The sequence below is a fragment of the Rosa chinensis genome, chromosome 1 (assembly GCF_002994745.2).
Source record: "Rosa chinensis cultivar Old Blush chromosome 1, RchiOBHm-V2, whole genome shotgun sequence".
Lineage (NCBI taxonomy): Eukaryota > Viridiplantae > Streptophyta > Magnoliopsida > Rosales > Rosaceae > Rosa > Rosa chinensis.
The window spans coordinates 61,298,706-61,325,518 of NC_037088.1; the positions used below are offsets into that span (position 1 = coordinate 61,298,706).

Below are 26,813 nucleotides of genomic sequence, written 5' to 3' on the forward strand. Positions count from 1 at the left end.
GGAGAAGGTGTTTATATAGGGAAGAAAAAGAAGAGTGAAATGATGAGTGGAAGAAAAATAATGAAAGTGGAGTATGAAAGTGATTTGTAAAAAATGGAAAAGAAAGAGAAATGATGAAATGAAAGCAAAGCATGAAGGTGCAGCAACATGGAAGTGATGATGATCTATTAAAGAGATTGTAGAAAAAATATATCCAAGGAAAAAGAGAAAAGCATGTAGCTTTCTTCATGTGGGTGGGAAACATGAATATGTGGTGTTGAGCTGTTTTCAGGTCAGTTTCTTCCCCTTTATTCCTTCAATTATTTCTCCAACAAGACTTCATTATATGCCTTTGACTTCTTCATATGAAATGTTCCACTATGAGTGTAGATCATCCTGACAAATTTTCAGAGCTTCAATCCATGTGGTTGGGCCGGAAATGCTGCTGGACCTCTTACAGGTCCAGTTTTCCGGTTTTGATTCTGTAGAAAATTGGGCTGATTGTTTGAAGGCCTTCCACTCATATTTTTCTCTGGCACTCTTCATAAGAAATGATCCTTTGGGTGTCTAGAATGGATCTGGAAGGTTTCAGCTCATTTGAAGTTCATTTGGTCAGGCGGCCGCTACTTCTTCCTTGCTTGGCTCTGATTCTCCTAGCCGGAGTAAGAAAATATTCAAGGTTGACTTTTTAGTGCATTTTCATACTTCTCCATCATTTCTAGGTAATTATGGACCTAACGCTCATTTCACCTTCATTTACTCCAATGTACCTAAAAATAGAAATTGAATTAAAATCGATTCAGTTAAGGAATTAACTAAGCAAAATGTGAGGAATTAACTATTAAAATATCATATTAAAATGCTCCTATCAGAGGACGACATCGGAACAGTACTCCATCGATGATGGAGAGAGGTACAGAGAGGCCGGAGGCGGCACTCTCCCAGCCCTAGCAAAGCACTAGGTATTTTCATTTATTGACGAGGGTGACGAGGGTTTTTTTTCTTCACATTAGTAGAGAATTTTTTTTGAATTAATTTGATTTAAGTCTAAAACTCACACTCCATATTGGATGTAGTCCGGATGAATTTTTTTATTAATCGCGGTCCTATGACTCACCTGCTGCATTAGATTTGTTTCATTTTCTATATTGCTGATTTAACACCTAAATTTTCCATTTCTAACATACCCTTATTTAATATATTCTACAATAAACAGTAAAAATCAATATATTAATTATAATCCTAAATTATTGCAATCTTGTTAATGTACATCAACACAGGAGTGCCCTCAAAGTCCCACGCAAGTGACGCAACTGCTTGTTATATCAGATTTGGTGGTTTAGAGTTTTTTATTTTATTTTATTTTATCAAGAAGAAACTTCATTAATAATGAACTGGATACAATGAGTTTTGGCATCATCTTATACACAGAAATGGCCAGTGGACTTTACACTGGAACTCCAAAATGACTGATTGACGGAGCCAAAAAAACCCCGATTCAACTACAGACTTAATTTGCACTACAATTAAAAAGCAAAGACAATATGCGCAGGACCAGTGAATCCTTGACACACAACTTTGTCAACACTAACTCACCACTCTGAGTCCTCCTGACCTGCCTTTGATCAACCAAGTCTACACTTGTTGTGACTTCGAACCCGACCAAAATGAAATATTGGACCGTCAGACCTGAGACTAAATTAAACCAAAGACCATTGCCACCTGAATGTCAACATCGTCAATTCACAAATACTCCAAATCACAATCACCTCTGACCCGAGATCAGATAGGAACAATCCCACTAGAAGGCCAAGGATGATAGTTTATGCTAGTATGCCACCACCAGACATTTTTGTCATCGCTGCTGACCTAACTCCAGAATAGGAACGACCTCTAGACCACCGAATAGAAGATTGTCTATGCCAAAAATTACAGTGCACCCGACCCGACAACTAATACTTAAAACAAAACCTTGATAGTGACTTATTGCTGAAAAACAAAAGAAAATAAACCAAACCCTAAAAACTAGTAATAACTGCCCACCACCAATCCCGATCTTAGAAATATATGGATAAGATCTTGAAACATCTTCTAGAATAGAGAATTTTGTTTGAGGTTTGTATCCCTCTGTGAAAATAAATATCCAGGGAGGTATGCATACCTCTTTATTTCAGTTGCATACGTAGTGGATCTAGTTCTTTGTATTGGGACGTCGTGTTCCCAATGAGTGTTTTATTTTTTATGGACAATAGGGGCGGAACCAGGATTTGAAATTTTGGGGGGGGGGGGGGGGTCGAGGTATAAAACATGAATACAGAGAATAATAATGTTAAATATAACAACTCGGACGCACGTTATTAAGTTTGCTAATAATAAAACAATTGAACAAGCTATACATCAATGATAATATTTTAAATTTAAGCAACATTTTAATATTACTTAATATAAATTGAGTAATTAATATACATTAAGACGTTAAGTACTATTAATTCTAAATTATTTTGTTCATTTTTTCATTAGTTGTCCGTGTTGTTGCCATTGGTTGGGGGGGGGGGGGGGGGGGTCAAGTGATTGAATTAAGGTCAAATGTTATACAGTTCTATGAGAAATAGTTGAACTAGTCAAATGTTATACGTGTTGCTGCCATTGGTTGGGGGGGGGGGGGTGGTTCAAGTGATTGAATTAAGGTAAAATGTTATACAGTTCTATGAGAAATAGTTGAACTAGTCAAGTGTTATACGTGTTGCTGCCATTGGTTTTGGGTGGGGGGGGGGGGGGGGTCTCTTGACCTTACTTTAGTTCCGCCCCTGATGGACAAATGATTGATTTTTGCGAGGAGCGCTCAAGAGCTAATCGATTAGCTTCGTATTAAGAAGTTAATCATATTTTAGACCAACTTTCACTCACATATTAACATCTCCACCGTTTAGTTTTTGAGCCCCTATGAATTTTCAGTCAAGATAATGATCGTTCGGATACCGAACTAGATCAAATTAATAGACAAACTAAATCAGTCCAACCTGAACATTTTGTGTTTATAATTAGTAAATCACAATTATGAATACTTAAATTATCATCAATTTAGTTAAAAATTTACATAAATGATATACTAATAGCGATCTAAAAACTGAATGGTGGAGATGCCAATATATAACCGAAAAGTTGGTCTAAAATATGGTTAGCTTCTTCCGGTTAGCTCGCTCTAGAGTGCTCCTCTAATTTTAGGTTATGATAATATGATAAATTCTGCAATCAAGTAATTTTTTTCATCTTATTTTTACGGTTGTTGGTACTCTAATTTTAGGTTATGATAAATTCTACAATCAAGTATTTTTTTTCAATTTATTTTTACCATTGCTCAGAGATCATTTTGTAATAATTTCTCATATTTTTTCGTTGATTGTTTATAAGCCGGTTGTATTGTTAATTTGATATCTTTAATTTAAATATTCTTAAGACATGATCGTATTATAGTTTATGTTTTTCAACGATTTTTACTAGCTATTTCTCTGATTTTACGATAAAAAAATAAGAACTAAACTGTCTCAAATTACATTCCTTGATTAGTAAAGTTAGACCCTAACTGTGTTGCAACTTTTTTTTTTTATAGGTTTATACACATCGGGACAACTGTCCTTCAGTCTCTCTTCTGGGATACATCAAACAGACAAAACACAACACTAGGACTTGTCCGGTTGTCTTGACATGTGTATTTATATTTGCATCTACTCTTGTGGTGAGCCAGTGCAAATTAAACTGAGCCTCTGGGGTCTTTCGTTTACATTAGGTACTGTTCTGCTTGTGAAAGAGTGGGAGAGAGTGAGAGTGGTTAATTATTAGTCCCTCATATTTCGTGTTTATCCACCAAGATGGTAATTATATTCTTATAGAAAATCTCCTGGAACCATAAGCGTGATCCCTCCTGCTTTAAGATTTGCTGAGATCCTGAGTCGCTTTCTTGTCCGACTCCCATGGGGACAGTTAATGACGCGTCATCATCTACTCTCTTTCTCCCCTTTCCAATTTTTTGCTACCTTTTTCTTCTTTACTCATCTCCCACCGATCTCTTTAATTATGTGGATTAGGGTTTCCAACGAGGGGCTCTAATTACTTTGAGTTTAGGGTTATATATATGCAGGAAACCCATGTCTTATAGGGTATGAACACTCACAGTTGAGTACTCGATGGTCTCTTTCAAATATTAGATCATTTTGATTCGACACAGTACCTATGCTTTGGATCGTTTTTATATATTTTCTTCTGTGTTCTGCCGTGATGATCGATCAAAGAAGTAAGTCAATGTTTTCATTTCTCTACATATTATATTTCTGAGGTTAATTGGTATTTCCTTGCCATGTTATGGCTTGGGGCTTTTACTTTAAGCACTGATAGCTGTAGCTGGGACTGATTAATTGGTATTTGGTCCTCTTAGAAGTTTTAAAGTTTAATCGATCGTTTAGTCTGAACCGGCAAATGGGTTTTCTCTATGGTCTATACTCTATAAGCACTTCAAGCTTTGTTTTTTGGTATGATTTTTAGAGTATCTGTTTTGCTGAGTTTGCTAAAGATTCGTAAGCGGTGGAACTTGTTCTTTTTCCTATTGCAACTGTATAAATGTTCTCTTCTATGTAACTTGACTAATTGTTGATGAACATATTTATGATGGAAATTGATTTATAGTCTTTAGGCTAGATTTCTGAAATAAGGAAACATTTATTTTCTCCTTTGCTTATTATGAGATTGATCATGAGACCGACTACAAAATGAATTTCTGTGTATCAATTAGGGTTTACTCATTAGTGTCTTATTATGTATATGTAGATTCTGTTTCTGGGGTGATAAGGCCATTGATTTGGGAGAATTGTAATTATAGATCTTAAGCTCATTTTTGGCATTTTTAGAAGGTAAAAGCTTTCATTGAATCAACATAAGCTAAGTTGGATTGCATTGTTGCACTAGCTTCTGGTAAATACGAAAACTGAATGAATTAAATTGCGTCTGTGATCTGCAGAAGTAGTACGAATCTGAATCTGAGCTCTTGGAGAGTGCTATGCCAGTGGTGCACTGCAGTAGTGAGTGTTACTACAGTTGCATGGTGGGAATTCCTATCCTATTGAGCTTAAACTATTGGCTCATTCATTGTTGCATTGGTTTTATGAATCAATGTCAGGGAAGGAACTCAAGTGGTGCAGTTGCATGGTGGGTTTTAATTGATTACTGGCTTTATTTCGAGGTTTAATTATTGCTGCTACAGTATTAGTGCATGTGAATTGTCAGAGAGGAAGTACTAGTAGTCTAATACTGTAATGATGACTAGTATTGATCAGATTGAAGATGAATGATGAGAGAGAGAGAGAGAGAGAGAGAGAGAGAGAGAGAGAGAGAGAGAAGGGAGGGGGAGCTTTCTTCAGTCCACTCATGGATAGGATAGGATGGGGTTTGTTGAAGTAACTGCCGACTCATTCATTCAAGCACTCCTCAGTATCTTGATAAACTTACAATGTATGTTTGCTACTGTGATTGATTGTGTGAATGAAGCGGGAGTTAATTTACATCCCTCTTTCTCTTTGCTTGGACTGAAGGGAGCTCCTCCACTCTTCCTTACTTAATTTCCAGGCTAGTATAGGCATTAGGCACACATATATAGTTACATGCGCATGCAGCTAAGCTAGCAGAAACTCAATAACTAGGTATGCAAATATTTTAGGTTGAAATTATCAGTTGAAGGGTTAGCTAGCTAATCATCATCTTCTTCAGCGTTGAAATCATGTTAGCGGATGTCTACTTCTTCGAGGGCATAACAAAATGGTTAAGAGAGTAGTATCTCAAATTTGAGAATGTATAATCATGCATATAACTTTTTACGATCTATAACATAACATGCATTCTCATCAAAAACAGTTCAGTTTCCTATTATGCCATGGTTACTGATGAGTAAAGAGGAGGGCCCATGAAGTTATTACTTCGTAGATCTCTCTATATTATTGCTTCTCATCCTGACTCCTTCACATCTTCTACTTTTTTCACCCGACAAGTAAACACTCCTTTCAGGTACTGCTTTTCGGATTCCCCTGCACCCAATCTTCATCACAAGCCACAACTCAGCAACTTTTCTGGGTTCTCCCCCATTTTGTTTCCACTATTTATCTTGTTTAAGAAAATCAATGGCATGCATCTGAAGCTCCACTTCGTTTTTCGCTTGTCATTCTGACCATGTTATCCTGCAGCTATGTAACTCCATTATCTGCATGTAAATTAAATAGTGCAGTCTTTTTTAATTATACCATTTAGAGAAGTATGGTACAGATCATGCATATAACATTATATATTGAAGTACTTCATCTCTGAAAAAGCTTGAAGAAACCAAATTGTCTTTATATATGTTGCTTTTAATGGTAAAAAAGTATACGCTTTAATCCTTTTAAGGCCTTGGAAGTTGGAACTGGTCATTGTTTCACTCCATGTGTTCATTGAAATATGCACAGTACTTTCTATTAGAGTCGTATTATACGCATTTTTCCTTTGGAGCTGTGTCACCCACTCTTCTGTGGTACAACTATGGAAATGCCAGCAGTTAATACACGAGCAAAGCTTACTTTTTCATTTATAACCCCTGTTTTTTTAAGTGTTTGTGGCTTTGGGCGGTGGCTGATCCAGTAGTATGAAGTATGAACAATGATAATGTATTCCAGATATGGTAAGATTGGAACTCGTGGGCGAAACTTCCCCTTTTGGTAATCAGCACTTGTTTAACTTGGAACAGTGTGTTTATAAACTTCCTGTCAGATTAATTGACCTGGTAGTAGGTCTGGTAGGCATCCCATGTGGTCCCCATATTCTTCTTCTTCTCAGGAGTTTGAAACCCTAATGCTGGTGGAATTTGATAAACTTCTTTGTTTAATAAGGGCATTATGTATCGACTACGGAGATGTATTTGCTTTCCATCTTGTTAGAGAAAATCTGTGTAGACATGGGGTATTACTTATTAAAAGAAACACAAGTACACACTTCTTAATCTACAATTCTACATTGTCTCTCTTTATAAGTACATTTTGTAGCTGAAGTCTTTGTTAATTTAGGGCTTCTGTCGAGAGAGAAGAAAAGAGGAATAATTTAGGGCACTTGATACGTATATGATGAAAGAAAATTTTGTTTTGTGCCTATGCAATTGCCCTTTTCTGTTGAGAGAGGAGAAAGATGAATTATGACTTAATTGTTTTGGTTTTCTTCGGCTATTGAACATGTTTTTCACTGTAGTCAGTATAGTGGCTTGAAATAACATCAAGGAATATAAATGAAGGCAAATTATTTTTGTTTAATGAGGAATCACAGATTCACAACTCAAAAGGTGTCTATTGCATATTATATGGAGGTTAACGTTTGCTTAAGCATATTCCAACATGATTACATTATCTTCAAAATGAAAGTTTATGAGCCAGATGGCTGACCTCATAGTCCCAAAAGTTTTAGATAAGTCTACCAGCTAGACCTTTCAAATCTTTAGATTTATTCATCCAGATCTGTAAAGAAAATCAAACTCTATATGTACACATCTGTATGATTGAATATAAATTGAATTATTGAAAGAACAATATATGTTGGTTTCTCCTAATACAAATTTTAAATTTTGTGTTTATATTTAATTTTCTTATAAAAATGTGGTCGTTCAATAGGCATTGTTCATTTTGCAAAGTACGTGCTCAAATAATTTGATATGCTTTCTTGAGGGTTTCACTTAGACATCAACTATCAAATTGAGTACATTTTAGTTACATGCATAATCACAACCTAAATCTTTTGTCTCTCATATAGACAAAACATTTTGGCAATAAAATTTTGAATTACTTTTCCACATGTTTCAGCTTTAGTGTTAAACTCAATTCACACATGCATGTTAACATGTGATTAAATAAGGAGAATATCACAAATGATCACTTAATTTTTACATGTTCGATACTTTGGTCACTCATATTTTAAATATATCATTTCGGTCACTCAACTTTAACTCTGTTATTCAAGATTTTTTGTCACAATATCAAGAATATTTTCTTTTAACTAGCCTTGAAAATCTGAGAAGTCTGAATTGGAATGATTGGGAGAAGTGACTAAAGCAAAATTTTGACGAAATTACACTCTAAAAATGCATATTTATAAAAATATTGTCTATTTAATTGACATTTTGACGAATGATTTAGCAAAGTGACTAAAGTAATTGACAGAGTAATAGTTGAGTAACCAAAGTGATATATTTGAAAATTGAGTGACTAAAGTATGGAATGAGTCATAATTGAGTGACAATTTGTGATATTCTCCCGATTAAATATGTACTCTGTCTTCATGCGAGCATACTTAGGACCTAATAAGTCACTAAATATTCATATACATCTCTACATATTTCAATTTTTTCAGCAGTATTCAATCCTTTCCGACTACCTAGCACTCTGGTATTGATTTTTGTTTATAAATCCGATTAAAACCAATATTTTTGATCACATCAACAATGTAATTATACAACATCTATTTCGAAGTTGAATTCACAACCTCTCACTTACGAATGAGACATTCATGCCTCCAAACCAAATAGTACTAGGCGCAGAACTAATATTTTTACGGTTTAAGAAACCGATTATATAAACTAAAAAAAAAAAAAGAAACAAAAAACAAAAATGCTGAGTCATGAGTTGGATCGGTTGTTCCGATAGAAAAGGTTTGTTTCATGATTTTGGGCCTCCGGCCCTCTTTACAACCAAACAAAAGAAACTAGAAAAGCAGAAGAAACTAAAACAAAACACCGGAGGTTGGCTGCCGTCGTCTACAGAACACGTCTCAGATCACAACACCAGAAAAAAGGTCAGTCCTTCAAATTTAGCGGTTGACTCTCTTCCTTTGAATCCTGACTTCTCTTCTTTTCAATTCGATTCCTTAAATGTAATATAAGTCCTTTAATACTTGATTACCTGTGCTAATAAGGATTTAAGATTTTGGCTCTTCATCATCTAATGCTGCTTTTAGCTTGTAAATTGGATTAAAGTAGTTGACTTTGATTTGTTTATGTATGCTTGTATTTGGGTCCTTCCCAACTTATGAACCAAGTTTGATGATTTTGGTAATTGGCATTGTGGGTTTCTTCAAAAGGTAGAAGCTTGATGTAGTAATTTTGTAAATTTTGAGTCTTTGTGGATGATGCTTCATATTTGGTGTTTCTGTATCAAGATGATATATCACTTAGTTGAGGATCACGGTATTGATTAGAGAAGTTGTGGGTTTTAAAAATTGAAGCATGAAGCATCCTATGTAGAATTTTCTGTTGGAAAACGGAAGTGAACTTTGTGGTTTCTTCTGTTTGGATGTTCAGGTTATCGATCATTCATGATTATTGATTGAGGGAGTTGCTGACAACTGTGCTTGCCTCCCTCATGAGTTCAACAGTTTCGACACCTAGAGGGATACTGTCACCCACAAGGCTTGGCTCGTACGGGTCGCCTGATGCTGGGTCGTCTGGTTCTTTTACCCCGCTTGAATCGGACTTCAGTGATGGTGACGAGACTGAGTTGCACTCTGTGTCCTGGAATCAGGACTATGGTTGCTTTGCGGCAGGCACAAGTAATGGTTTTCGTATCTATAACTGTGAGCCTTTCAAGGAGACTTTTAGACGTGATTTGAAAAGTGGTGGGTTTAGAATTGTTGAGATGTTGTTCAGATGCAACATTCTCGTACTTGTTGGTGGTGGAGACAATTCCCAATATCCACCCAACAAAGTTATGATTTGGGATGATCATCAGAGCCGATGTATTGGTGAATTTTCATTCAGGTCTGAGATTCGTGCAGTAAAGTTGAGACGTGATCGCATAGTTGTGGTTCTTGAGCACAAGATATATGTTTACAGCTTCATGGATCTTAAGCTACTGCATCAGATAGAAACTTTATCAAATCCCAGGGGATTGTGTTGCCTTTCACACCATCAAAATACATCTGTGCTGGCTTGCCCAGGCCTTCAGCGGGGGCAAGTTCGAATTGAACATTTTGGGCTGATTATGACAAAGTTAATCAATGCTCATGATTCTCATATTGCATGCTTCACGTTAACAATGGATGGGCTGCTTCTTGCAACTGCTAGTACCAAGGGTACTTTAATAAGAATCTTCAACACGATGGATGGGACTCGCTTACAAGAGGTAGTATATTGTGCTGCAATCTTTCTATAAATAAGATAGGATTGCTCTTCAAATTTATTATCAATGGCTTTGGGAGTCTGTACTAACTACTAACATGATGTGAGTTACTAAATAGTAATTGTGTCTTTTCTGGCCCATTCTCCTGTAAAGTTATTCTTTTATGCATGGGAGAATGACATCCATAATTAATTGTCTTTCTAAAGGAAACACTTCTTATTTCATCTATGGCCCCTCTTGTAGGTACGCAGAGGTGTGGACAGAGCAGACATCTATAGTATTGCCCTCTCTCCGAATGTTCAGTGGTTGGCAGCATCAAGTGACAAAGGTACTGTGCATATATTCAGCCTCAGAGTTAGAGGGGTTGGAATGGATTTATCTACTCATTCGAATGCTGCTCAAGGGCCATCACTTTTTCAACAGAATTCTTCAAATTCCCTAGAGCCTCTTATTTCTCCAAACACTGGAGCCAATTCGAGTTCATCGTTGTCTTTCATGAAAGGTAAGAATATGCCAAATATAACTTTGACGTCTAGAGTTACTGAGTCTTCTGCAAGTGCTCTGCTCTTATGCGTCCTTGTACTAATGTTCAACACGAGCAAGAATTGCTATCCTTTAATTTGACAATGCTAACAAAACTTCATGATTTATTTATCAATATATCAATATAGAAACCTGAATATGGAAACTTGATGCAAGTTCTCAATTTCCATATGGGCAAGTGGGGTCTTTGCCAACTATTGCTTCTCAATAAGAGCACAGAAATTGGTCATTGAGGGCATACAGTCAACTCATGCTTCTGAATTTGCAGTACTTTTTGCATTCACTTGGTGTTTGGTGCTGTCTTCTTCAAGCATCTAATATTTCTAAAAATTTTGCAGGGGTTTTACCTAAATATTTTAGCTCAGAGTGGTCTTTTGCTCAGTTCCACTTGCCGGAAGATACACAATTCATTACTGCATTTGGTTCTCAAAACACTGTCATCATTGTTGGCCTGGATGGGAGGTAATGTCTCTGTTTCTGTATTGTTAATGTTATCCTTGTTACGAAACTACGTACACTTGCACTTCTGTACAGCTTAAAGTTTTGAAAACACACTGTTATGAACCAGAAACTTCCACCTTTTCTTTGTGCATATTTTCCCTACTTTCCTACCCTCTGATTCACTAATTCTTTTATCTGCATCAGCTTCTACAGGTGCAGTTTTGATCCAGTGAATGGAGGTGAGATGTTGCAGCAGGAATATGTACGGTTTCTGAAAACAGACAGTAGACCAAGATAGGGTTGTTTTATTACTCATGTAGCCATACGTTCTTTTGACCCTGTGTACATATTGATTTATCAGTTGAGTGTAAATAGTAAATATTTGGGAAGTATTACTTTGTTCCATTTGACTGTATATCTTGCAAAATAATGCCGATGATTGTTGCTGTCATAATGGCAAATATCGTTCCAAATCCAAATCAGTCTATATATATTGCTGTTGCATTGTTAGAAATGAAAAATAGAAGCTTCTTAGCTCTGGTGGAAGAAAGCCAAATCAGAGGTTGATAATTAATACGATAGAACCACTTAATTTATTGACAGGAGCTCTATGCCCTCTGTTTTGCAGCTGATATTTGATTATACATGGCACAATTTATTATAAGCTACAAGCCTACAACCATATACACAGGGTCATAACTTGTACAATGGACCTAAACCAACCATCTACCATCTTGTTATCGAACAAACCGTCTACCGTCTATAGATAGATGGAACAAACCGTCTACCGTCTATAGATAGATGATACGTTCATCACAAGCTATGGAAAGGGGCAGACTCAGGAATGGAAATGCTGTGGAGTACAATATCCAACCATCTCAGCTGAATTCTGATTAAAGCTTTGACCTTACACTGCTTGGCTCGTCAAGAACAATCATCACTTTCCCAATGGCTTTCCTATCTTTGATGGCAGAAAAGGCAAGATTGGCCTGTCATTTACAAACAATTCAGAGCAGCTCAGATGATCAATAATCCATTGCATAAAGTTGTGTGGCCATCAGAATAGAAACATATACTCAAAACACCACAACCAATGATTATCAGGACATCTTCTGGCAGAAGGGGCTGAGGGGTTAAATAAGAGTGAAAAAAGTCCTGACCTCTGGCAGGCGGTAAGTATGAGAAATGCGGATGGTGATCAGGCCTCGCGCCACCCATGATAGTAGTTCATTAACTGAATCTTCAAGAACAGCCGGTCGATGTATTCTGTAGCTACCCCAGTACAGTCCATGCACTGTCCAGTTCTGGTACAAAGTGATACATAAGTAAAAAGGGCATTGTAATCCGGGACCGAAAAGTCAGGAACAATTTATAGTTCAGATATCAATGGAATAAATTCTCAAAAAAAGAAAAAGAAAAAAAAAAAGATATCAACGGAATAAAAGAAGACAAGACTAGCTTGTTCCATGGTGAAAGTGGAGGCCTAGTTTTAAAGGACAGAAGTACGGGGAATATTCACAAGATAAGTTCAGTTCAGAACTTCAGATACACTGTTTTGCACACACTTTTCATTAAAGCCTCCCCAATATCAGTCTTATACCTGGTTCCCTTATTCCCTTTTCAGTATCTCTCTCACATGTTTAAAGTTTAAACTTCGTTCAACTGGAGAGCCGTGCTGGTTACTGTTCAACCTTCAATGGAGTTGCAAATCCCTACAAGGATTTTTTTTTTCTTGTCTTGTCTTCATCATATACTAGAAACTGGCAAATTTTAAACGAGTACTTGCAAATGATAATTGATAATTACAGCTATCACAGTCTAATGGGTATGTACTTGGTCATCTTATAAGCCTTCAACAGCCTACCTGCTAATCAATCTTAACACTCTCGTTTCCATTAAGCATTTGAATCTTAAGTAGGAACAATGATTTTGAACAAATGAAGGCAATAAATTTGGACTCGAAACAATAACTAGTCATACCTTAACAAGAGCAATATTGGCGGGAATGACAGGGACCTCTCCACTCGCAAAGCCTATAACCAAAATCTGTGCTCCCCAATTCAATACCTTCATGGCTTCTTTAGTAAGTTTCCCTCCAACCGGATCATACAAAACATCAACCCCTTTAAGCTTTCTGGTTTTCAAGAAGTCCTTCACACTCTGGATAATACTTTGACCGCTGGAGTCCACCACATGATCAACCCCCAACGACTTCAAATACTGCACCTTCTCAGCTCCCCTGCAAATTCATCACCCAAAACACAACAAACACATCTCTAAATAACTCCAATTCAAACTCGACACAATCCCAATTTCCCCACAAACAACATAAGCAATGAGGCAATGAAATATGTACACACCTAGCTACCGCAATAACAACGGCTCCAACAACCTTCCCAATCTGTACCGCCGCAAGTCCAACACCTCCAGCCGCACCAAGCACCAGCAATACCTACCGATAAACACGAAAACAAAAACTTCACATACAAAACACCAACGCATTTACATATGAATTTACATTAACCTGATCAACAAATGTACTTACTTGACCGGAGCTCAAATTGGCCCGGTGACGAAGAGCCACATGAGAGGTCCCAAATGCAACCGGCAGTGCACCAGCAGCCACCAGATCACACCCCGCCGGCACTCCAAACCTTACAAACACCAAAAATTTACCGCAATCAAATTCAACTCAATTGTAATTATCAATGTTGGGTATATAACAGAGAACTGACAGAAGTGACTGATCGGCGACGATGAACTGGGCAAAGGACCCAAGTGCGGCGAAGGAGCAAACAGAGTCGCCGACTCTGAACTTGGAGACGGCGGGGCCGACGGCGTCGACTACGCCGGAGTAATCGGAGCCGGGGATGAAAGGCAGAGGCGGCTTCTCTTGGTACTTGCCAAGTATCTGAAGGTAATTGGCGTAGTTCAAGCTCGTGGCTTTCACTCTCACTCTCACCGATGTGGGAGTCTCCAGTTCAGGAATCGGATAACTCTTCTCGATCACTATTGCTTTCTCTTCTGAAATCGGCGCCGTTGGATCCCCCAATTTCTTGCACACCAAAGCCTCCATATTTCTTCTTCTATGAGCCCTGCTTCAATTTTCACACACTTAAATATCAGAACTTTGACCTCAACGGCGTCGTTTTGGCGAAGTTTGGTTTCTTTAAATATGGTGGCATTGGTATTATCCATGTGCTTCAAATTTTGGGTTTGGGGGGTTTTGAGGCTTGAAGGGCGCGAAAATCCATATGAGGAGCTTGGCGGGTATATGGGTGTTGCCGAGTTGCAGTAAAGTTTCGAGCTTTAATGGCAGACTCATTAGCTCCAGCTTTGCTTCGAGATTTGGTGGCCCAGATACTCCAAACTACGTCGTTTTGAAGTCTTCTCCGGTGGCTGCTGCTGCTTCAGTCAGCGGCTCCGGTGCCCAGTACTCCGGTTCTGGTAAACCCAAATTTCTTATCTTTATGCATTTCTGTTGTTCTTTGTGCACAGTTATAGAATTGATTGGTTCTGGTTTTTGTTCTTGTTGTTACTTGTTTGGATATATTGTGTGAGTTTTGATGATTGGGATTGGGGTTGATTCTGCACCAGGGGGATTGCTTGGTGTGCAAACTAAGGAGGAGAAGAAGAAGGAGGGAATAGCTGGGATTGATCAAGATGAACTGGTGGAGGATCCAAAGCTTTTAGCTGACCCAGATAGTTGTTTCTGTGAGTTTAGTGGAGTGGAGATACATCATAAGGTATATGAAGCACAATTGAAGGTGCATGAGACTGAGAGTGTCTCAAGTGAGACTAAGACTGTTGGTCTTGCTATGATCTTGTTGCATGGGTTTGGAGCCTCGGTTTTCTCTTGGAAACGGGTTATGAAGCCGTTGGCCGAGGCCATTGGTTCCAAAGTTCTGGCGTTTGATAGGCCGGCGTTTGGGTTGACATCTAGGGGAAACTCTGTCAGGCATTTATCTTCTGGAAATGGGGAATCCAAACCTGTGAATCCGTATTCCTTGGCATTTTCAGTGCTTGCAACCTTGTATTTCGTTGATTTTCTGGCAGCTGAGAAGGCCATTATAGTGGGGTATGTACTTCTCCTGTCTTGTATTATTGTTCTGTTTGAGTTTTCTTTCATGTATTGTTCTTGTGGTGATTCATTTTCTCTGGCAGATGGGTAGTTTACATAGTGATTTTTCGTTCTTTGTTGTTTCATTCTGTGAACTCTTTTAGGAGACTTTCTGTGAGTATTATTCTTATTCTGAAAGTCAATATCTCTCTAATATCTCAGGCATTCAGCTGGTTCTCTTGTAGCAGTTGAGTCATATTTTGAAGCACCGGAACGTGTGGCTGCTCTAATCCTTGTTGCCCCAGCCATTTTTGCCCCAATTACAACCCAGAAGGTTGACAAGGGATCTCAACCTGGAACAAATAACCAGACAGAAGAAGAAGGCTCAAATTCAGTTGATAATGGGAATCCATTTGTCCAGTTCTCTAAGGTTCTGTCCAAATTTGCCAGATTTATTTCACAGGCAATTATGGGATTGGTGAAAGGGATGGCAGTTATGCTCAACTCTTTGTATAAGAAATTCTTGTCGGTTCTTCTGCGCTCTGCTTTTGCGATAATGCTGGTAAGGAATTTTTATCTGGAGGTTTTACATTACACTTGGTTTGTGTTATCCAGATACGGTCTAAGTAATTGAATGTATCAAACAACCAAAGCAAAACATCAATTGGCCAACACTATCTTGAAAACATTTTGTCAAAATATTGCAAGATTATAACAACAGAAAATGAGTAATAATACTCTTGAAGAACTTATTATAATCTTGTACATCATTTTTCTATGTTAGATACATATGCTACATCTGACAGTGACTAACTGCATTATTCCCAGGTAAGAATGGCAATCAATAAATTCGGTATCGCTGCTGTTAGGAATGCATGGTATGACTCGAAGAAAGTCACTGATGAAGACATCAGTGGTTATACAAAGGTTATTTTCTTTAAAAGTTCTGTCTTCCTTTTTGTTTTTGGCTTTGGGGAGCATAGTGCTCACCTGGATGTAGTTCCACATGCAGCCATTGAGGACGAAGGGTTGGGATAAGGCACTTGTGGAGTACACGGCAGCAATGCTCACAGACACTTCATCTGAATCAAAGCCACCATTGGCAAAGAGACTCTGTGATATCAAATGTCCCGGTAACAATTATGAACCTATAGTTTTCCTATTAAGTGTTGAAATCTGATGATGGGGCAGTTTAAAGCAAGAATCAATAAATTAAGACAGTAAGAAGAAAGTCCCCTACATCCCTCGAACAGTTAAACCAGACTGTTGGTTTTCTTTTTTAATGGTGCAGACTGCTAATAGTCAAGCTGGAATTACGTAAAGACAGTCATAAGAAAGTCCATAAAACCAAAATAATCCTTAGGCACTAGTAAGGCTGAATCTCGACCAACAGAATTGGTGAAAAAAAAAGTATAAAAGCATAATGCCCAGTAGAGTGTCTATGGAGTTAAAAGGCATCAGCTGACCGGATACTGTTTTTGCTTGTTTGTTGGTCCAAAATGCATCTTTGTTGGTCCTCTTATTGCTTACTGCTACTCCAGCATTACATCTTATTATGGATTGTTATTAAGTTGAAGAGGTAACATGTATTTTTGATACTTTTTGTTCACTCTTATCTCTGAATCAGTTCTGATTGTTACGGGTGATACTGACCGAATTGTCCCATCATGGAATGCGAAGAGACTTTCAAAAGCCATACCAGGGTCTTGCTTTGAAGTAATAAAGCGTTGTGGGCACTTGCCACATGAAGAGAAAGTTGACGAGTTTGTTTCAATAGTTAAGAAATTTCTACAAACCGCTTATGATGATTCTCCGCAGGAGCAATTAGGAGTTATAGTTTGAAGTTTTTCTCCTATATGGCTATACACCATGTTACCATGTCATGAACAACATGTGGGTTTGACCAAGCATCAAAATATCAGTATAGAATTTATTACTTCTGTTGTATATCACTGTAATACTATCAGAGATGAAACTTCTGGTGCTTCAGTCATTCAGATGCCCAATAGCTGTATTAAACAACAAGATTAGAAACTGCGATCTTCTTTTACTGTTTACTTAATGAGCAATTTATAGTGATTTTGACAATCTATGATTTGTGAATGGAGCAAACCCTGTGAGCATTCTTGTTCTTTACTGAAATTACATTCTTAGAAAGGGACTGAACAACATGGCATTACAAAGTTCAAGTAACTTTTACAACATAACAGTTGATGATAGTTACAAACTTGGTTAGAAAGGAGGATCAGCTGATATGGTAACACTAGCATCTTGTAAGCCTGAAGGAACATCAAATCCTGACATAAAGTCATCACCGAAGATCACCGCACCGGCTGCCAGCGCTCCAGCACCCATTCCCATTGCAAAAGCAGGTCCTCCGGCCCGAGTTCCACGACCAGGAGGTGGTGCTCCAGATGATGAGGGCATATTGATATAGGTGTCAGTCATTTGATCTGTCCTGGGGAGAAAAGTAGGTACATATCCAACATTGGAAGGTGGTGGAGGCGGTGGAGGAGTTCTAGAAGGCTGATAGCTTGGTCCACTTGCTGGCAGGTAGCTTGGTCCACTTGCTGGCAGGTAGCCTGGTCCGCTTGCTGGCAGGTTGCCTGGTCCGCTTGCTGGCGTGTAGCTTGGTCCGCTTGCTGGTGTGTAACTTGGTCTAACAGCAGATGGTTTCGAATAGTATGTAGTCGAAGGCATTGGATTTGCATAGGGGGAATTCATTTGGAATTGATGTTCTGGTCTCTTTTGTGGAGTAAATGGTAGTAATGCTGGTGCAGATCCATCTCCAGTAGCCAAGGTGATAGTATTGCTGTGACCCCCAGGTCCTCCCTCATTTCCTACAAAGCAGAACTCGATTTCATTTACATTTATGGTCATTCTCAAGGATCATATTTCCATTAAACACGAAATTTCAACTGGAGAATTCAAATTACATACGAAACAAACTGAATAGGAACAACTCTCCAAAGGGTTCTAGGAATACCTGTGTATGAGCTTCTCCCTTCCATATCCTCAGAAATGTGGATTGAAACATCAACAAAACCTTGAGGTTTGTTGGAATTCTTTTTTCGCAATTGGTAGCTCCCAACTTCTTCAACTCCATGCCTTGAATGCTCAGAATTCTTGTTATGCTTAGCCAGAAACTCTTTCAAGAGAATAGTAGCTGTCCCCTGTAGCCTTTCTCTGAGGAATATAGGCTCTCTACTATAGACTTCAATGTGCAGAGCCAAATCATTCAGTTTAGATTCCGCGTCCTCAACCAAGGTAGCAAACTTGGTTTTCCATACTGGATTTGCATTTCCAGATGCATCAATCTTGGTGCAGTACTTGTTATTGGGATTGGTCCACCCAACAGCATACCATTGAAGCTTCCATAGGGACGACGAACGCCGGAGCCCTCGAGCAGATATCAAGCAAACTTCAACCCAGAGTTTCCCCATACCAGGATATAACTGCAGAAAAGAGAGAAGTTGAGAGATAACTTTCTTCTGTGTTGGGAAAGTTGTTATGGAGAAAGAAAGAAAGAAAGGGAAGCTGTTTTGCAATATATATTTAAATGGCTACTTTACTTTGCTGGTGAGATAATTCTTATGCCTGAGAACCATTATGGGGTAACCTCTCTTTTCAAACTTGCTTTTCCTTAGTAAAGTGCATTACAGATGGATAGGAATATGCTGTAAATAGAAAATGTAAAGCTTAATACTGTTGGGGAATATGAGCACAGTAACTATTTTTCAAATATTTACATATTCTTGAATGAACATATGGATCTAACAATCAAAGAAAGGGTCCACAGTCCACATTGACTGTTCTGGTTTGAATGTGAAAATGCGACCTCTTCAAGCCAAAATGGAGACAGTGAAACACCAATTTCAAACTCTTCTATTGACAGAAACACAACACTTCTTATCTTGATGCTTAAGATGATTGTGTGGTCTTGGACTTGGAGTACGGTAAGGTCTTCAAAAATGGTGGGACTAACAATAGCTTTCGACCTGCGCGTGTTACCATCCGTTGTTCTTCGAGATTATTAGTTGAACCACCAGCAGTCCTTGTATACATCATTGCTGTGGAGCACAGAATGTCATCTCCAAAACCACATGCTTCGAAGAATGAGCTGATACAGTACGTACGTTCCAAAATTATGAGATCAAAGTTTGTTCAGCAAAGTCATTAAGGCTTTGATATTGAAGAGAGATTGGTAAAATCACCTCTCACTCTCTGAGCAAAGGGCTGCTATGTCATAAATGTCTCTACTTGTGAGTATTCTGCAAGAAGCAATCACAAAGTTTTCAGTTTTCACACACCACAAGAGGGGACTTAATATATTTCAGAGCGCTTTGATTTTAGTATGAGATATGGTCAATCTATACCCTAAAGGAAAATGAGACCATATATAGTTCTAAAAGGACCAGTTTTAAGAAAGAATACTGAACCTTGTGATTCTTTTAACTATCATCTTGCCAATTCCCATACCCTGCAATGAAGGAATAACCTGGGAAACACTGAACCATATTCATATATGAAGACTTTCCCAAATGACCATATCTTGAATATAAGCTAGAACAGTTACTGCCAATGTAAAATTTACCACACTGTACATTTCATATTTTTTAGAAAGTAGGGTGTAAATGAAAGACCTATTTATAAGTGAAAAATCAAGTTTTCGTGAATACCATAACATCGTAGATGGAGGCTGTCAATCCTTGATCAGAAACAGCTCGGCCAAAACCCACCAATTGACTGTTAAATGGTGTCACCGGCATCACCACCCTCTCAAACAATTCTCCTAAACCCTCCGTAATCTTCTGCTGCTGTCGATTTTTTTGCGAAAATGATGATGAAGTTTTGCTAACTACATCATTTGCTTTGCAGAAGACGGAGACCACGACTTGACTGTGTGAGAGAGCCACACGTAGCTTGTTCACATCAATACCTTCAACTACACGGAAGCCATCTCCGCCGTCCACGTACTCCGGGAATCGGTGGCCGTTGAGATTGCAGGCGCTGTATAGCTCAACGAGATCATCTGGTTTTACGTGAGATGGGTTTGTGGATATGAACACAGGGACTGACGCTTGAAGTGTAGCTGGTGCTTTTGATTTTGAAGGTGTTTTCATGTTTTGCAGTTGGGTTTTGCCTCGGGAACTTACCCATTTTAACTCCATAGCCTTGCATGACTGACCCTCTACTATGTTCATGGGCGTCGCAGCCTCCATTTCTTCCTCTGAAGGCTGTTTCTCCAATGAGGTGGGGATGATAATGTGTGGGGGAATAATCACCATATTACCCTTTTAAACGATAAGGGGTAGTTTGGTCTCATACATATGTTATATGACCAATACTGTTTTATCAGTCAAGGCCATGTTTGTTATGTTCTGACTTCTGAAGAAAGGACGACATACTGAGGTTCCACCAATGTCAATGATTATCAATCAAAGCCCTCACAATGGTCTAAAGAAAGGAAGAGATGCTAAAGAAGGAACCATCAATGAAAACAGATCATGAAATCCTCAGTCTAGAAAGTAATATCAGATGGCACCATGTTGGTACCCTGTGGAGATTTCAGGTGATAGCTAGCAATAGGAGTTGTGATTCTTAATGGTTTCGGAGCCATTCATCTATGTCTCATAACCTTATAGGCTTTGCGTTAGAGGTTGATGCACCAATGTCTCCCCACTGTGAGGGCCCAGCCGATGTTGATTGCGGCTGGAACAGCCGGCTAGAAACAGGCTGTGGTGGTGCCTCTGTTGGCCTGAACCGTTTCCAGTCTTGGCCTGCCTCCTCCACATTGCTAGATTAACTTGTGTGAGTGGCTGGGCTCTGAGTTGCTCCAGACATAAATTGGAAAAGCCATGCTGCTGACGAAGAAGATGAAGAACCATAACCTTTTGCAGCCGGTATCTTCTGCTCTAAAGAAGATATGTTAGCTACTTGGACATTCTTACCCTAGTCAAAAGCACTTGAATATAAGTTGTCGGCTTCAACTTGTCTTTTCCATGTAGAAGGAAAAGAATATCCATTTCCAAATGAGGGATTGTCGATGAAGGAACAACAGGAGTTTTGATCAGGCATGCCCCAGACAGATTTTCCACTGAAGTGGATGCTTGTACCCTGAGCAGATAAGTTGGAACTTCCAAATAAGGATCTGGTAGAGTCAGAATTCCCATTGTCCTGATCAAGCATAGTTCGAACTGGTTTTCCCCTGAGGTTACTGTATGTGTCCCATTCAGAACTCCCATATCCAAGTAAGGCATTCATAAAGTGGAAACCCCAAGTGTCTTGATCTGCTGTCAATATCCTTTCCACGTTAGCCGCTTCTTCTGCATACCTTTGTAACTTCCAACATGCAAATGTATTAGCAGTAGGCCCTAGATCTTTAACAAACTGCAGCAGGTTTTTCTGTGTATCCAGTACTATTCTGCTTATTCTACAAAACCAAGAAAGTAATCAATATGCAACTGCATACACCTGGAATTAACGAATATAGGAGGACTTAGAAGCTCATCCCACTTCAGTTACAGGCTTTGGATTGGTTGGTGTGGGCGCAAAATTTTACTAATGTAAACTGTATACTTGTATTGTTAATGTTTGGGGAAGTTTTCTAAAGACACCCATGAGTACATGCACGGCTGCACAGACATTACTCACCTGCACTAGTTCTTGTGGGCTGAGATAGACTGTAGATGTTATTGACTCATTTTAATTGAGCAATTTATTCAGAGGCCGGTAGGTATAGCGTTGATCTACTTCAGAATATTTGGATCTTCTTCCACCTCTGCATCCTGTTTATGAAAGAAATGCAAAAAGAGAATTAGCCTAATTCAATGATTTGGAAAGTTCACTGCCGGTATAGTCCCCTACCAGATTTTGATATTTCCACAAAGCTCTCAGGGTCTGTTTTCAAAGAATTAAACAACTTCGTCGCTAGATTTCTTATCAAACGAGCCTGGAAAACCATAATATTCTGAACGTTAAGGAGAAAACATAGACTTCAAGAGTATAAACTTATGGTCAACCTTTGTGATAAGAACAGTGCTTTGTGGACTAACCTCTTTATAATAAAGGGTACTTGAATCGTTGAAAAGCATAGCATTGCTCCATACCAGTGTTGCATCATGCTGTACATTAAACAAGGAACATCGAAATAAATGAAAAAGGGTTTTGCACATCACTGTACAATTGAGGTTACCACTAATAAATGAAATCTTTATACACCTATCATTGTAAAAGTAGCCTGCCCAAAAAGTTAAATTTCATATACAGATTTATCAAGCTTCATTATCTACAAAATCTAGAAAAAAAGAATCAATAGAAGTCAATGAAAGCATGCCTTCTGCAAAATCGCATTAATGTTTCATTCTGTGTTTAATATTACAGTGTCCACCATATAAAAGGCAAGGACATAGAAAGGCCTGTCATGTGGCTGTGAAAATCAATAACATCTGCAAGTAGTGTTTTCCCTTCACCAAAAAGACAGCATACGAAATATAAATGCTATGATGATTCCATATCACCTGCCTATTCAAAACAACTGTGCTACATATCTGCCCTCAAATTTCATTTTGCAACAAACATAAAAGAAAGTGGAGTATTAAATGAAGTCTTAAAAAAAAAAAAGTTTTCCTTTCCTAGCCTCATTGAATGAAAAGCAAGTTGGGAAGTAAGGACTCCAGGAGCAAACCTCAAATTCTTGCGGTGCTTTGTAGCTTCCTCCATTGAGTTTTGCTGTAATCGTGCCAAAATCCATTGGTTCTTTAATGACATCATAATAATATTCCAACTTTCATATTAAGAATCAGAAATAAGTAACTGTAAAGGTATACGCATTTGGAAAGACCCTAAATAAAGTAGACAAACCTCTTCTGCATTTACTGGCTCCGAGGTATGTTATCTCTCCTATATAAAAGTGAAAAAGAAAATTAAGCAACTAAGTTTGATGATTAGCAATTAACTTTAAAAGAGGCCGGTCACTTCAAAGAAAAATAAAAAAAGTTTCACTTTGTTGAAGTGTTGTAGTATGGCTACCCAAATTGCATATTAACGGAAGGTGTCATAACAAAGCCTTCACCTTTTCAGTTTACCAAGCAACAGTTGAAGCTTGCTTCTTTCTGGTGAAGGATTTCCAGATGACATAACAGCTGTTTCATTGAATACAAGAGACACTCAATTACTGATCATCTGAAACATCGTATGATTAATTGCAATCCAAAAAAAAAGAACCTCACCAGCATTTGTCTGATGATCTTTGGTACTAGTACTACCAGCCTGCAATTAATGTAAACAAACCTTGATTATAAATGCAAAATTCAAAACACCTGCAGATAAAGACTTAAACCTACGATCCCTATGCCAACTTCCTGCCTAAGACACTCATGAATATGTAAACATCATTAAAGTACACACCATTTTTGGAACTTGAGACTCATGTATAAGCAAACAGATCTTGGACAGGTCTAATGACAACCTTTTTTCCCTGATTCAGATTCTGGTTCTCTTTTTGCTGCTTCTTCTGTGTTTCAAGTGCAAATATACGTAAACTCTGTCTACGGTCCCCATTCCACATCATTTTTTATGGAATGACCTCTATGACATACAATGTTCTGAGTGCAACTTAAGCCAAATTCAGTTGAATGTCTCCACCTGTTCCACAAGTTATACAGGGATACATTGCTAGCATGGGCTAATACAGGCATTACATATGAAATGAGTGTTCCGAAACTTAACATGTGGGGAGATACACACACTTCACAAACATAAGTTTATGGGCACTCTTCATACTAAAAAAATGACATGACAACAACATGAAAAAGCTTTTGTGGTATTTAGTTTAAAAATGGAATAGAAGCCATATCTTAAGAGGAAATTCCATGAAAAACTGTTTGGATTTCACTATCAAATTTTCAGGAAACACTTTAATTCAGCCAAATTATTAAGGTCCTACGACCCCTACCACAGATTTTCTTTACCAATCAGAGCAGAAATACAAATTCCAAAGAAAACAATAGTTAACCACCTTAGACATTAATTATTGCACATTAAGATATATAAGCTACAGTTATTTGTAAAGAAAATGTCCTTTGTCTAGTTTGTTCTAGTTCTCATAAAATTTATATTCCAATGAAACTATGTATTTCCATAAGAAAACTTCTCAAATTAATCAATTTTTCCCTTCTTCCGTTACACTTGACTTCTCCCTTTGTGCATCAACTGTTTTACAATCTAGCAAGCAATCAGGTGTTGGGAATTAGCTCAGATGCCGAAATTAGTGTGACTGGGGTTTAGCTAGGATATCAAGCCAGTGTGGCTCGAAGATCACACCAAGACAACTAGTTCCAAATCTTCAGATATCATTATCGTAAATGGATGAAAGCCACAATTTAATGACACAACAAAAAAATCAATTGTGAGAAAAGCACCTTTGCGTATAAAAACAATCTGATAGTTAAATCAAGCAGATAGATAGCCTATGCCATTTTGAAAGGTAGAATTTTTCTTCCTTGTATATAGTTATGGTTATAAAAATACTTTTTCTATACAGCATAACTTGCATCATCATAAATCTGATACCCAAGCAACTGATTAACACACAAGACTTCATCAATAGTAAATTGAACTCTCTTTATGTTGGTAGCAAGAAATGATTGGAGAAAATACAGTAACATAGAAGCCTATCTAAGAGTAATCAAGATTTCCACTCTCTTTCTTGGATTCCTCCTATGGCCAACGGGTCAATCACAATACACCATGCCTATTAACAATCTGTGCCTTGTAGAGTTCAGTATATTTCCTAGCTAGTACTCACAGAGAGATTGCAAATTACGACCACCAAAAGAAAAAGATGGATAGGAAATTACCTAATACGTTTCCTTCAAGCAGCGAGCAGTGAACACATATAGGACCTCCGCTTTGATAATGACCGGCCATTTATATGATCCCCACTGCACAACATTAAGCCTAAGAAGGCAATCTATTTATTTTTTGAATCCATCCATTTATGGTAATCTTGGTGGATTGGCTCAGGATATGAACGTGTAATAACTAGCTTGGGCCTCTGAATGTGACCTCACTATTGTGAACTGTGGTGAGCAAATGCCGCGGTGTTTGCCAAGTCTGGCAAAGCCCTGATAGTTAACTATACAATCAAGGGTTAAAACAAATATTTAGTAGTAAACTCACATTCACATCCGTGTACTGTGGTAACCAAAGTGAGAGAAATAAATAAGAGATTTATTTTTCTACACTCAAGGAGCACAACTTATAACTTGTTTCACTTCCATATCCGTTGTTGAATTCATGTTAAGCTTCATAAACTAAATTTCATTGTATGGCAATTAGTAAGTCTCTTGATGAACAAAGAATACAAAAAAGGGATTTCTACATCAGAAATAATGTATGATCAATCCTGTAAGATTATTGGACTAAGTAGTAAATGGAACACTAGATGATTGGCAACCTCTATATATTTTCCAAAACATTTCAGTCTTTGGTGTCTAGAACTAACACACAAATCGAACCTTCTCCACCCCACAATAACTCATATCATTTCTTGTTTTGTGATCATAAACAACACAACACTCAATGCTTTCAACTGGCAAACCATTGTCAAATAAGGCCAGTCCATATGGTGCATGCTATAATGGAACAATGAGAAACAATTCATAAAGCTCAAGATCAAGTCTTGACAATGTAAACTCTTTAAAGAACACAACTTTATCAGTAACACATCTAATAAAATGCAGAAGCAGGCTTACCCGTATCTCCAAAATCCATATATGATAGTTTTGAAGCAATGCCAATAGCATCAAACCGGGAATCAGTGAAACCCATGAGCTCAAGGTTTCTGGCATTATAAACTCTGATAATCAAATTGAACATTAACATGAGTTTGTTTATGTTACACAACGGAGACAGGGAAACAAAAATGAAGGGTTGTCTTACAAGAGTTCACTCTCAGAATGCTGAGCAGCCCAGAATTCTTGGACCAAGATAACAGATGAGTTGTTGTTGCATACTTTGAGATCTCTGCAATCTCCAAGTTGTGATTTTTGTTCTGTATCTTTGTTTTGGCGTCGGCTTGAGACCCCCTAAACCCCATAAACCCGTCTCCATCTGAAACTAGTGCGAAAATAACTATAGTTTATCAACGCAAATATGTAAATCCATGGAATTTCCTTCACAAAAATGTATAGAGAGGAAATTTTGTTGCCCAAATATCTTTACCAACAGAATTCCGTTGATAATATCTGTATCGGTTTTTTTTTAATAATAAAAAGTGCACTTAATGTAATCTAATTTTGCTAGTGTAAATGTATCGATGTCATTAAATATTTGCTCTATACTCACAAAATTTCATTGGTAAAATACTTATGCTAACGAAGTTCATAAATGAAAGTGTGTGTGTGTATAATGTATAGTTTTTTGGGCAAGTAATAAATCTCAAAGCTCTTGAGAGAAGAATCCCTACAAAGGTGATTACGCTTCACTTCTTTCTTTCTTGAATACAAACTGATGTGCTTCAGAACTGATTTTCATTCAATTATCGACCCCTATGAGGTTGGGTCGATAATCAAAATGTTTGAAAATTTATCTGTCCATATAGTAACTCATCACTA

General features: G+C 37.9%; 5 protein-coding genes and 1 long non-coding RNA gene across 13 annotated transcripts; 3 read left to right on the top strand and 3 right to left on the bottom strand.

The window, feature by feature from the left end:
* The first annotated feature begins 3,749 nt into the window (after nucleotides 1–3,749).
* On the top strand, nucleotides 3,750–7,016 carry LOC112190460. Of its 2 annotated transcripts, XR_002932438.2 has the most exons (4): nucleotides 3,750–4,270; nucleotides 4,801–4,883; nucleotides 4,991–5,178; nucleotides 6,031–7,016. It is a non-coding gene; the product is annotated as an uncharacterized LOC112190460 (long non-coding RNA). The 2 variants fall into 2 exon arrangements; XR_002932429.2 differs by lacking the exon at nucleotides 4,801–4,883.
* Nucleotides 7,017–8,686: 1,670 nt separating this feature from the next.
* On the top strand, nucleotides 8,687–11,562 carry LOC112190099 (autophagy-related protein 18c). Its single transcript, XM_024329554.2, has 5 exons — nucleotides 8,687–8,829; nucleotides 9,335–10,154; nucleotides 10,395–10,653; nucleotides 11,033–11,156; nucleotides 11,340–11,562. The coding sequence occupies exons 2-5, from the start codon at nucleotides 9,396–9,398 to the stop codon at nucleotides 11,431–11,433; spliced, it is 1,236 nt and encodes a 411-aa protein (XP_024185322.1). The 5' UTR covers nucleotides 8,687–8,829; nucleotides 9,335–9,395; the 3' UTR covers nucleotides 11,434–11,562.
* Nucleotides 11,563–11,698: 136 nt separating this feature from the next.
* On the bottom strand, nucleotides 11,699–14,269 carry LOC112190278 (quinone oxidoreductase-like protein 2 homolog). Its single transcript, XM_024329738.2, has 6 exons — nucleotides 13,871–14,269; nucleotides 13,681–13,789; nucleotides 13,496–13,587; nucleotides 13,116–13,374; nucleotides 12,296–12,439; nucleotides 11,699–12,124 (listed from the first exon to the last, which is right to left on the bottom strand). The coding sequence occupies exons 1-6, from the start codon at nucleotides 14,209–14,211 to the stop codon at nucleotides 12,029–12,031; spliced, it is 1,041 nt and encodes a 346-aa protein (XP_024185506.1). The 5' UTR covers nucleotides 14,212–14,269; the 3' UTR covers nucleotides 11,699–12,028.
* LOC112189940 (bifunctional epoxide hydrolase 2) lies at nucleotides 14,266–17,285 on the top strand. Its single transcript, XM_024329378.2, has 6 exons — nucleotides 14,266–14,582; nucleotides 14,733–15,213; nucleotides 15,418–15,757; nucleotides 16,024–16,122; nucleotides 16,208–16,328; nucleotides 16,823–17,285. Exons 1-6 carry the CDS (start codon nucleotides 14,390–14,392, stop codon nucleotides 17,035–17,037), a joined length of 1,449 nt encoding a protein of 482 aa, XP_024185146.1. The 5' UTR covers nucleotides 14,266–14,389; the 3' UTR covers nucleotides 17,038–17,285.
* On the bottom strand, nucleotides 17,274–18,907 carry LOC112190191 (probable inactive serine/threonine-protein kinase slob2). Its single transcript, XM_024329643.2, has 3 exons — nucleotides 18,768–18,907; nucleotides 18,182–18,650; nucleotides 17,274–18,035 (listed from the first exon to the last, which is right to left on the bottom strand). Exons 1-3 carry the CDS (start codon nucleotides 18,801–18,803, stop codon nucleotides 17,428–17,430), a joined length of 1,113 nt encoding a protein of 370 aa, XP_024185411.1. The 5' UTR covers nucleotides 18,804–18,907; the 3' UTR covers nucleotides 17,274–17,427.
* Nucleotides 18,908–19,081: 174 nt separating this feature from the next.
* On the bottom strand, nucleotides 19,082–26,433 carry LOC112190551. Of its 7 annotated transcripts, none has more exons than XM_040511318.1 (15): nucleotides 26,140–26,433; nucleotides 25,953–26,056; nucleotides 25,056–25,333; nucleotides 23,666–23,841; nucleotides 23,427–23,466; nucleotides 23,270–23,339; nucleotides 23,059–23,097; nucleotides 22,883–22,926; nucleotides 22,251–22,319; nucleotides 22,063–22,147; nucleotides 21,850–21,983; nucleotides 19,875–21,529; nucleotides 19,635–19,693; nucleotides 19,410–19,466; nucleotides 19,082–19,315 (listed from the first exon to the last, which is right to left on the bottom strand). In XM_040511318.1, exons 12-15 carry the CDS (start codon nucleotides 20,481–20,483, stop codon nucleotides 19,117–19,119), a joined length of 924 nt encoding a protein of 307 aa, XP_040367252.1. In that variant the 5' UTR covers nucleotides 20,484–21,529; nucleotides 21,850–21,983; nucleotides 22,063–22,147; nucleotides 22,251–22,319; nucleotides 22,883–22,926; nucleotides 23,059–23,097; nucleotides 23,270–23,339; nucleotides 23,427–23,466; nucleotides 23,666–23,841; nucleotides 25,056–25,333; nucleotides 25,953–26,056; nucleotides 26,140–26,433; the 3' UTR covers nucleotides 19,082–19,116. The 7 variants fall into 7 exon arrangements, with proteins under 7 accessions (XP_040367252.1, XP_040367251.1, XP_040367236.1 ...); XM_040511317.1 differs by having other exon boundaries at nucleotides 19,875–21,537; XM_040511302.1 differs by having other exon boundaries at nucleotides 19,875–21,628.
* Nucleotides 26,434–26,813: the final 380 nt, after the last annotated feature.

What these genes read in the sequence shown, in the direction of transcription:
- LOC112190099 (XM_024329554.2), top strand. Translation starts at nt 9,396, where the DNA reads ATGAGTTCAACAGTTTCGACACCTAGAGGGATACTGTCACCCACAAGG. An exon ending in ATGGGACTCGCTTACAAGAG is followed by an intron (nt 10,155 to 10,394) that starts GTAGTATATTGT and finishes CCCCTCTTGTAG; the next exon opens with GTACGCAGAGGTGTGGACAG. An exon ending in ATCGTTGTCTTTCATGAAAG is followed by an intron (nt 10,654 to 11,032) that starts GTAAGAATATGC and finishes AAAATTTTGCAG; the next exon opens with GGGTTTTACCTAAATATTTT.
- LOC112190278 (XM_024329738.2), bottom strand. Translation starts at nt 14,211, where the DNA reads ATGGAGGCTTTGGTGTGCAAGAAATTGGGGGATCCAACGGCGCCGATT. An exon ending in GTCGCCGATCAGTCACTTCT is followed by an intron (nt 13,790 to 13,870) that starts GTCAGTTCTCTG and finishes GGTGTTTGTAAG; the next exon opens with GTTTGGAGTGCCGGCGGGGT. An exon ending in GTTGTTATTGCGGTAGCTAG is followed by an intron (nt 13,375 to 13,495) that starts GTGTGTACATAT and finishes ATGAATTTGCAG; the next exon opens with GGGAGCTGAGAAGGTGCAGT.
- LOC112189940 (XM_024329378.2), top strand. Translation starts at nt 14,390, where the DNA reads ATGAGGAGCTTGGCGGGTATATGGGTGTTGCCGAGTTGCAGTAAAGTT. An exon ending in TGCCCAGTACTCCGGTTCTG is followed by an intron (nt 14,583 to 14,732) that starts GTAAACCCAAAT and finishes ATTCTGCACCAG; the next exon opens with GGGGATTGCTTGGTGTGCAA. An exon ending in CTGTGATATCAAATGTCCCG is followed by an intron (nt 16,329 to 16,822) that starts GTAACAATTATG and finishes TCTCTGAATCAG; the next exon opens with TTCTGATTGTTACGGGTGAT.
- LOC112190191 (XM_024329643.2), bottom strand. Translation starts at nt 18,803, where the DNA reads ATGGTTCTCAGGCATAAGAATTATCTCACCAGCAAA. An exon ending in AGAATTATCTCACCAGCAAA is followed by an intron (nt 18,651 to 18,767) that starts GTAAAGTAGCCA and finishes TCTTTTCTGCAG; the next exon opens with TTATATCCTGGTATGGGGAA. An exon ending in AGGGAGAAGCTCATACACAG is followed by an intron (nt 18,036 to 18,181) that starts GTATTCCTAGAA and finishes TCTGCTTTGTAG; the next exon opens with GAAATGAGGGAGGACCTGGG.
- LOC112190551 (XM_040511312.1), bottom strand. Translation starts at nt 20,483, where the DNA reads ATGGTGATTATTCCCCCACACATTATCATCCCCACCTCATTGGAGAAA. An exon ending in ATAGTTAAAAGAATCACAAG is followed by an intron (nt 19,467 to 19,634) that starts GTTCAGTATTCT and finishes TGCTTCTTGCAG; the next exon opens with AATACTCACAAGTAGAGACA. An exon ending in CTTTGCTCAGAGAGTGAGAG is followed by an intron (nt 19,316 to 19,409) that starts GTGATTTTACCA and finishes GTACTGTATCAG; the next exon opens with CTCATTCTTCGAAGCATGTG.